The sequence below is a fragment of the Pteropus alecto genome, unplaced genomic scaffold, assembly GCF_000325575.1.
Source record: "Pteropus alecto unplaced genomic scaffold, ASM32557v1 scaffold134, whole genome shotgun sequence".
NCBI classification, from domain to species: Eukaryota; Metazoa; Chordata; class Mammalia; order Chiroptera; family Pteropodidae; genus Pteropus; species Pteropus alecto.
Window position 1 is genome coordinate 4493647 of NW_006436283.1, and position 10284 is coordinate 4503930.

The 10284-nt window shown below is 40.3% G+C and overlaps 1 protein-coding gene across 6 annotated transcripts in view; it reads right to left on the reverse strand.

The window, feature by feature from the left end:
- UNK (unkempt family zinc finger) overlaps positions 1-7009 on the reverse strand; it is a 31306-nt gene extending 24297 nt beyond the window's left edge. The window contains exons 1-4 of one of the 6 annotated variants that reach the window (XM_025047010.1): positions 6614-6674; positions 3947-4032; positions 2781-3035; positions 2351-2515 (exon numbers count right to left, since the gene is read on the reverse strand). In XM_025047010.1, the coding sequence (XP_024902778.1) occupies positions 2351-2352 (2 nt within the window). In that variant the 5' untranslated portion in view covers positions 2353-2515; positions 2781-3035; positions 3947-4032; positions 6614-6674. Of the gene's footprint in view, positions 1-2350; positions 2516-2780; positions 3036-3946; positions 4033-5938; positions 6588-6613 lie in introns of those variants that run through there. The other 5 variants (XM_025047009.1, XM_025047011.1, XM_006912214.3 and 2 more) reach the window with 5 other exon arrangements.
- Positions 7010-10284: the final 3275 nt, after the last annotated feature.

The window sequence follows — 10284 nt, forward strand, 5'->3', positions numbered from 1 at the left end:
GAAGAGCGGATCTGTTTAGAGCACAAATCTGTTGTGTAAGATACAGGCAGTCTGACGGAGGCTATACGAAGAATGGCGACTGAAGTAAAATTCAAATGGATGTGGGAAACAAAGAGTGTGTTCTGAAGACAGCACTGACCCATGTGGGCCCTATGAACTGAAGAATTGACTGTAGTGTGGATGTGGCTAAAGAAGGCACTTGATTACGGCTGCCGAAGGAGGCAGCAATTAGTAACTTGGGCCTTGTGCAAATGTCGGTGAGAATAGTACTTAAACTGTGCTAAGTGCCAGGCATTTTTTTAAGCACTTTATGTATTAACTCACTTAATCCTCATAACGACCTTATGGAACAAATACTATCTGCATCCTCAGGAAACTGACACGCAAAGAGGACAGTCACTTGCTCAAGGTCCCACAGCTAGTACGTAGCAGAGCTGGGCTTCGAACCCAGACAGTCTGGCCCTGGAGTCAGTACTCTTAGACACCACGCTGTTAGCTACGTTTTTCTTAATTGAGCTAAAGGGAAAACAAGAGCAGCAGCAAGTAAGTGACTCTACTCTGGAAGCTGTTCAAGATATGTCAGGGAGTGTTTGACAGGCCATAATTACAATATCATAAAATAAGTAACTAAAAACAAAGACAGAAATGTTAACTCTAACATGCTCTACGGGATTCTTAATATTCACTTTATGTATTCATTATAAAGTACTCTTAGTTCGATAATAAAATTTAAGTTTTTTTTTAAAGAAAATACAAGTTTCTGATTTCTGTCATTTGGATAGGTTTGATTTACACAAATGCTAAAGTGGCAGGCTAACAAATGCCTGGCACCTCTTAGCAGTAAGGGTGACATCAGAAAGATATGACAATGTTCTTACCAAAATAAATAAAGGCTTAGATATAAAAACTACTTAAAACTTTTAAGTCATAAAATACCATGCCAAAGGTTTTTATCAACCTCTTCTTTTCTAAGCATAACTACCTCTTTTCAGTGGGGGTGGGTTCGTGAATAGGCCAAAATTTCATAGGAAGGTGGGAACCAGCGCCTTCCCCCTCCTCATGAGAAGTCATTTTGTTAAGACTTACGGTGGCCATAATGGTGTTTCGAGTACGAGTAGGAAACAAATGAGTCAACTTAAGAACACAAAAAGCAAACTGATATAAATAAGGGAAGAAACATTTCAATAAACTCAGATATGACATGATGATACTGTCACAGGCCTTAGTATCTTCTTTATCTCCTAAAAAAATTGAGCCACCATCAGGAAAAGTCACCTCACAGAGAACGCTATGAGATTTTTTAAGTTGCTAGACTCCTTTCCATCTTCTCTTCCTCACCAGCTCTTGATACTGCTGTCAAATTCTACACACTGGCAAAGAAAAAAGGGGTGAAAGTTGAGGGATTTTATAGAGAAATAATAAAAAGTTTGTTGTGATTATTTGAACTAAAATATCATAGCCACTGATGTTACTTTAGATGCCTAAACACATAGCCTGTCATTAAAGCCCCATGTAAACATCAAAACAATCATCGCGATACCTGAAGAACGCAATCTATTACATTCTGGCAGGAGAGCAACCTTCTCTTTTACCTCCCACCCACCCTGGGAAGTAAACACATCTTACAAAGGCATTGGGGGAAATGCTCGTTCCTCATAATGGCTGCCAATTCAGAGACAATTTAAAGTACAACTACTGACAACTAGGAGTCTCAAATTTGCTGAGTGTTCATTTCTTATCTCAAAAGCATCTCCACAGACTTGGACCGTGGGGGCCTTCACTAGAACGGATACACAGGGACAAAGCTATTGAGAAGGCTGGGAAAGGGCGCCAAGGAGCTTTTCACGAACTGCAGGCTTTTCCCATACTGAGCGATGCTGCCGAGCCCTTGGTAAGGCCACGTACTCTAAGGTCTCTCTAGTCGTAGGACTCTTGTGCACTGATTTTAACGCTTTTCTTAGAAAAACTGAGATGTAATTTATACCATTTACCAATTTACAATAAAAATTCACCCTTTTAAAGCGTATGTTTCAGTGTTTTTTAGTATATTTACCAAGGTGTGTAACCATCAACAATACCTAATTCCAGAACATTTCCATCACCTCATACATATCCCCCCCATCCCTATTACCATATGCACTGATTTTACCCTGTTTCTCCACAGCTATCTCTGTTGCCCGTGTAGGTATTTTAAGATGGTTGGCTGGGGTGAATCTACAGAGTAGCTATATAGTAAGAAAACGAGAAAGCTACATTGCCCAGAAGGATATTGAACCCAAACTCCAGGCATTTTAAACAATTAAGCTAACGTAATTTTTATATATTGGCTAAGAATGACAGAGAAACTTACATTCAACATCCATCTTCACATAATACATTAGTGTGCCCCAAATTCATCCAAGATGTTAAAAGAAGGGAAGACAATCTACTAGGATTAGCCATAACTGTCCATAGTTGCAATTTCAAAATACAGAAGATGCATATGTGCGAAAACCTCCTTTAGTATCAAGTATAGCTGGATTAAAAAAAAACAAAATGAAAAACTTAAATCATTAAGCAAATATTGCCCCATTGGGAAAATAATCCCTAAACCAGTCCACTATTTAAATGCAACCTTACTTTTACCACTCTTCTGACCTAGAGCCTCTCCTAATGAGAAATAACCTTTAGGCAAAGGTCTGGCAGGAAAGGCTGCAGATGTGTGGTGCTCTGGCTGCTACGGGGCTCTCATTACCTAAGTGAGCTCATGGCTTCTAAGACACACAGGAAGAAGACCTCACCTTCAGGCATCAGGGTGTTGAAAGCGGGAGGAAGTAGGTCCACGAGGGTGTCTTGCTTTTGTGCATTTATCTGGGGTGCTATTTCCAGAGAAGGAGCTCCTTTATAGAGTGTGCCCAAGATGGATTTCTCTAAGTTGCTCTCAGAGTTGTCCAGCTGCCCTCACCAATAAGTCAGTCTTTGTAGGTTGATAGAAACCACCAGTCAAAGCAGATGCATATGGATTGTGGGGAAGCCTTCTTTAGTATCTAACATAGCTGGATTAAAACAAAAAAACTTAACCATTAAGCAAATCTTCACTTTAATCATTAATTTAGATTATAGCAAATATCAAGTAGGTGCTAAGCTTGAATCTACCCCTTAGCATGGGCACTTAGTACTTATTAATGGAGGTTTTGCGGGCTTGATCGAAGGCCACAACGAGCTCTTAACTTTGGTTCTGCAAGAAAATTAGTTTTACTTGATAAACAAGTAAACACGTTTTTTGGTAAGTTAACTCGTTCTTGCTAAAGTTGCTAAGCAACGCTTCCAGTGACTTCTGTTATGTAACAAGTTGTACTCTAGTAATATATTTACAATTTTATTGCAGTTTGCAATAGTAATTTAACTACTCGATCATTTCCTGGATTTTCTAAAACACAATCAGATGCAAGTGAGTGAAGTTCATAACGTTTATATAATGTGCAAACTAACAAATTTGCCTCAAAATAGTTATCTACCAAAGTACTGCTACACTGTCCGTGTTTAAAGATGCCCCCAAAACAGTCCTAAATTAAAATAACATTTGGCTAAATGAAGCTATAAAGTATTTATCTTCTGTCTACCTGTAAGAAATCACCTAGTGGCCATAAAACTGCAAGAAACCATCACTAGAATTCCATTTCCCTTTAACACAAGGGCATTAAGAAGTTTGAGGATCAACCACAGGTGAAGGAATCCAAAAATGATTTAACATCCTTGAGCATCGCATAGGGTCAAAATAATGATATAACTGTGATTCGGTCAAAAGCCCAAAGTTAGCTACATTTGTAGATATATTTTGGAATGTAATTGCTTCAAAATTTCCCATTCTTAAATCTGTTTTTATAAGACTCTTCTAATATACAAGATGGACTTCTGAATAAAGCTGGATGAAATTTAGTCTTTGTCAAATAAAAAGACACATTACCTAGCAAGAGGCCACGTGGTCCTTGTACTGGAAGAGTACTGATATATGTACATCATCATTTTAGAGTGCTAATCACATTCTCGGAGCTGTTCAACAGAGGAAATTCTGATATAACTGTTTTCTAAGAGGGTTAGATTCCTCAGGTCTAGCCCAAGTGCCTGCTGAAAGGATTACTCCAAAGTTTCCCTTAAATCGAATCATTTGTTAGGAAAAAAATACCAACAAAATAATTATCCTTTAAATGTTATGAATAAAAATCTTGCTCAAATTTGAGGACTTTAGTTATGGAACAAGAATAAAGGGAAAAAAAAAAATAAAACAGCCTAGCATACAGGAAGACAATGTTTGCTTTGGTGGATTCAACTGCCAAGACGACCACTATGATGAGCACAACTCATTTTTAATGCAAATTTCTTCTGGATTATCACAAAGATTACTGCATGTCACATGATCTCAAATAACTTCAGGCACAAAAAATAAACAAAATTATGTAATTATGTATAAGAAAATTTTAAAAGGTAAAAAGTTTTGATACGTAAAAAAAAAAAACATTCAAAAAAACAAAAGGTCTATATCTGTATTCAACAATGGGATCGATACAATGGGTAAGGCCATATTCAGATCGGAATAAATTCTGGAAATTCATGCTGCAAGGGAGAATGAAAAAATGCTGGGCAGCTCAAAATTTTATAGCAAATATTGAAATCGAAAAACGTTCAAAAGCAACAAATAGATTTACCTTAAAAAAAAAAAATCGGAGTCAATAGTATATTTCTGGTGCCATTATCTGTGCCTCGAGCTCCCTGCTTCTCAAACCCGGGACAACAAAGGAATGAAGTTTCCCAAATTATCACAGCTTCTGAATGCCCATAAATCTACCAAGGAAGACAGCTATTTCTAGCTCTAATTTTTGGAGACATTAACATCAACACACACATACACACACACGAAAAGGTAACAGAAAATAAAAGAGATGAGAATACCTTCAATCTCCATCCACTCAACCAAACTTAGATGTTTCATCTATTCCTGTTGATTTACTAAACCAACTCAAGAGCCAAGACCTTATTCTGCACTTATCCCACAAGAAATGAAAAGACAGATTTTCAACAAATGAGCATCAAGAGGACAGACTCAGAATTAACATTTACACAGCTGTTGACTTTGTCAATTCCAAAATGATCAGAAAGACTTTCGAATATAGATTCCTTAGTACAATGACGACAAAACCTAAAAACAGAGGTTGCTGAAACCAAGACTCATATTACTCAAAATGTTGTATTTTACTGAAAAATGTGATCTGAGCATCAAAGATTTATTTAAAAAACTGAGAGAGGTTTATAAAGAAGTTCCAATTATGTGAAGTTTGCAGATTTCCAAATCAAGACCATACTGTTGCTTGACGGCACCATTCAACTGATCATTATTCTCAGAGGTAAGACCATCTCACCAAACCAATGGAAGGACTGCAGCAAGAACTCCAGTAAAAACTAGCAAAGCAACCACATTAGAAAAGTTGTAGTTAACGTGGGTCTGACAATGTCAAGAAAAAAACTTAAAATCATTTCAACTAATAGCAGAAAATTTCACAAAGAAACCCAATGTGCCCCAACCCCAGAATGATTTCCCAATGGGTCTTTCTTCTGTGAGTGCCAAACAAGAGCTTCTCCTGTCTTTTAGTTTTTTCTACTCCAAGGCATACTTCCTGCTCTTGAATTATTACTGTGTGGCTTTTAAAGTTGTTCAACCCCCGCGCCCCCCACCGGGTTCCAAATCTCCAGCAAGCCTGAGATACACCTGGAGATCCTTCTAAACATGCACAACACTCAGGAGCCCATGGGGATGAGAGGCACCCAAAGAGCACCAGGGCAAATGGAAGCCAACATTTTGCTTAACAAGAGGACCCGCCTCTTTCCATCTTTCTCCCAAAGCACCTGGCACTAGCTAGTTGCTTAACACGCCTCGAAAGGAAATAAAAAGACAAGGACCTACACTTAGACACGAGTAGATTCCCAGGAAGTGGTTTTCCATCTTACTAGGTTCTTCTAGTGTCAGCATTTGGGGCTGTCCCTCTCTGATGCCACACATTTCAGTTGGGCCTGAGGACGGACTCCTACCCCATCACGCTCAACATCCCTGAATCTGGTTGGGTCAACTGTTTTAACTGAATTCGAGCAAGCGTGGCTTCCATGGACAACATATGGGCCTTAGGAATACAAAAGGCCTCCTAGGCACAGTAAAGGGGTCGACTGACTGGACTTCGCGCTAATCGTCATTCACAGGTGGTTCTAGAGCTGGCCCCTAAGGAACTCATCCAGGTCGAGTCTTCAACTCCTTATCGGTCCACAAGTGCCTGGTACTGGGGTTTACAATCTGAAGAACAGTTAGGCCTCGACGGCCTGGCCTAAGATGTGTGCGCTCCGCACACAGAGGTCCCGCCTTCCCCACTCAGCCGCGAGGACCGGGTTTCCCGCCCCACGGCCCGACCACAGGTTGGTGGCAGTTGGAAGCAGTCGGGACCGGCCCCAGCAGGTTGGAACCGGTCTGGGCCGGGCCGGAGGAAGAAGGGGGGAGGGAGAGGCCGCCTCGCGCTCTCCCTGCGCGCGTGACTCACGCTGGCCGCTGACGTCAGGCGTGCGCGCGCGGCGGGGGGGGGGCTCTACGTACGTGTAGTGCTGCGGTTTCTCGGGCTGTGCCTGCAGCACCTGAGCGGTAGCGGCCGGGGGCGCCGAGGAAGCTGCGGAGCCGCCGGGCCCGGGGCCCTTCGACATGGTCCTGTCTTCCTGCCTCTTCGCCGCTCCCCTTTTATTATTCAGTCTGCGCGGTCCGCGCCGAGGACCCACTGCGCTTGCGCCGCGCCACGAGAACGTGAAGACCCCCCGCACGGCAGCAAGGGTTGCTGGGAGTTGTGGTCCTCGGTTTGGCTGGAATTTTACCGTCGGCAGAGGGTTGCTGCCAAAGGAACGGACCACGATACCCAGGGATCCTTGTAGACGGTGTCCCGGATGCTGAGGGCCCGCGATGGCTTCTGGGAATTGCAGTGCAGCTGCGTTTCTCCTTCGTACTAGAGCGTTTCAGTTTCGTAGCGGTACCTTTCCTTGAAACTGGAGCCCCTGGAGTAGATGGGGCCCAGAACTAGGGAGGCCCTGACAACTTCTGTGAAACAGTTCCAAGTGTAATTTTACTGCCAACAGTGTAATAATTACCTCGCCTGTAGACTTGGTATAGCTTCGGTTCGGTTCTGATGCCGACCGGAGCAATGCTTAAGGATTTGTGTCGTCCGTTCCTGGCTCTGGGCCGTTGTGCTGCAGGCACCTGGAGTGCGCTTCATTCGCCTCATTCCTGCAGCGGGACTAGCCTTATGAGCATGAAGGAAAGTTCCCGCTGAAAGTCAGCTTGAGAAAGGTTTGCAAAAGAAGAGCTGTACGACACAATATTCTGTTCCCGCGTCTTTGCTGGGCTCCTCATAAACCTTTAGCAACCCTGAAATCGGGAACTCCACGATTTTATTCTCTTCTCAACTCGACACCTGGCCTGGTCAACTTGTTTCCAGTACATAGAGGCCAAGGACGAATTTAATCTCCGTCTAAAATAGTCTCAGGTACACCGGCAAGTTGCAGGGGTGTTGAGAAACATCACATAGTGTCCAGAGGAAGGGCAGGGGTTTGAGTAGGGGGTGCGATTTATAATCCACTGCAGTTTCCTGCTCTGAACGTCAGTCTTTCTTGTTGGGAAAATGTCTCCCCTCCCCGCTTCCCGCCAGCGGGGCTAAGTTTTTCACTCTGTGGCCTTTGTAAAATAAGCCAGTTCCCCTAGACCAAGGCATTTGATTCTGTGAGCTGTACGAAGTTCTTCATAGATATTTTAACACGTTGCTATTAAACTTTGTTTTCCATATCGAATTTATTTAAATCGATTGTTTTAAAGACTGATTCGTATTTTATTAGATGAGAATATTTTAACTAATGATATCTTATTAAAGAAACACATTCCAAATAACCTTAGGAGTAAGGGAGGGTGGGGTGAATGGAATATTGTTAACGTTTAAGAATGACACATGTTTTATTTAGTTTCCAGTAACCTCACAGGCCAAAAGTTTAATCATTAGGGGCATTTGGAAGATGAAAAATTACAAAAGGACAAATAGAAGTTGTATTCTTTTAATCTTATTAAGTAATTAACGTTATCCTCAAAATACTCGAGTGTGATCTGAATGAAGAGATACAGTTCATAATGCTTGATTTTAAATACATGTGTATCATGAGCTTCAGAATAAGTGTGTACTGGTAGAATTGGGAGATGATGTCATCCAAAACTGCTTAATTTGCAAAAGAGGAAAACGAAACTCAGAGAAGTTAAGTAGATTGCACAGAGTTACTCAGCATGTCTTTGATAGGAACTAAGACAGTAGCCTACATCACGTTCTGCCTTGTTTTGATTGTATAAACATTTGTAGTTCTTCATTTCCTGTGGTGTTTTTCCCCCTCTGCACCAATTTAGGAAAAAGAAAAAATTAACCTGTATGACTGCCAAGTAAGAGGGCAAACTATTTCCACTAATTGTCTTTAAATGGATGAATGTAAATCCATACTTAGTTTCTCTTGGAGCAGTTTTAGTTCCTCTCTAATAATTAACAAAACTGGGGAAAAAATAATTGGACTGTCTCTCCCTCTAGAAGGCATGAGACGAAGAAGGTTCTGGATTTCCTAGAAAAATCTTGGAACAAACGGGGTGTTTTAAGGAGCCCATTTCTTCTCCAGGCCATTTGAGCAGTGAAAAAAAGATGATGATATTTTTCTGGTTACATCCAGAGTATTTAACAGTCTCCTATGTAGGAACTAAGCAGTGCCCTGTTTCTTCATTTTACACAGGTTCTGAGAACAGGGCAAGAACCTCTATTTTGGTTTCTCCTCAGCATGGCATGAATGAAATGGCTTAATCTTTACCCTACCCTAAACTCTGAGAAAGCAGAAATTAAAGTTGAATAAATTATCACAAAAGTTTAAGTGGATGATCATTAAATAACTCTTGTGAGTGTTATGATCAAAAGGGCTGAAATAATAAGAGGAATTCAGTACCAGGGATTGGGCCAAAGACATTTTTGCTATAGCTGCTTTTTCAAATTTAATTTTTTTCCCCCTCACTACTCTCAGTGAGAGACTTTTGGTGTCACAAGTAAATCTTTGAGGTGTTTGTATTTGTGCATAATACTCTGAGTTGAAATCTGTATGTAACTGGTTTTGCTAAAATAAAAAGATTTTAATAATTTAAAATATTCAGTGAATCCAGAGTAAGAACTATGGAGTGGAATGCCCAAAGCTCTATTTCAATTTCTGAGCTTTGTTTGGCTGGTCTTAACCTTAAGCCTGATTTATATTTTATTTATCTGAGTCACTGGAATGCTGAATATCACCATCCATCCAAGACATTTATTTAGACAAGGATAGGGATAACCATTTCTATACATTTGTCATGTTTCTTCAGAAGTAATATCTCCAAGATATACCATGAAACACAAAAGCACATATTAAATGTAGTTGTCTTTCTTTTACTCTTTATAGACATGAAAATGCTATCATAGGACTATTCGCATTCTGGCTATAGGCATTTTATTTAGTTGAATTACATAATTAAAAAATATGTTTCTTAGTCAATTACTTCATTAAGCACCTCGAAATCACAAAGCTTCTTGTGATGGCCTAAGAACATACAAAACAGTACTTATTAAATCATCTATTGACATTTTGTTTGTAGCTATTACCCCTCCCCACCCTACCAAAGAACTGCTTTTTGGTTAAAATGTATATGCATGATAAATAAAATACCTGGTAATATAACATAGTTTACTGAATTCTAATTCTCATTTACACTACAGAGTACTTAACTATTAAAATGTTGAATTAAAACTCATTTATCTGGAATATTCTATACGAGTTCTTGAATAAAACTTGGAAACAAACAAAACTATCAAAATGTTAATAAAGTAAATCACAGGGAACGAATTTTATTTTACATTGGAAAATATTCACAAAAATTTCATTAAAGTAGCCTCTCCTCCTGCACTGATTGCATTACGTGGTGCAAATAAGGTTGGGTTTCTGCCCATCCAGACTTTTTCGTCTTGACTGGGACCAAAGTAATTCATTTGCATTGACTTTCTATTGTAGAGCTTTGGAACCAAGGGAAGGATCCAAACATAGCTCCATTTTATCCAATCAGAAGAGCCGCTTAGTGCTAAACTCTGATTCGTCCAATTCTCTTTACTTGCATCCAATCGTTAGGCTACTTTAATAGCCAATCAGCGGCCTAGATATTCACCAATCAGGGAACGGGGCCGA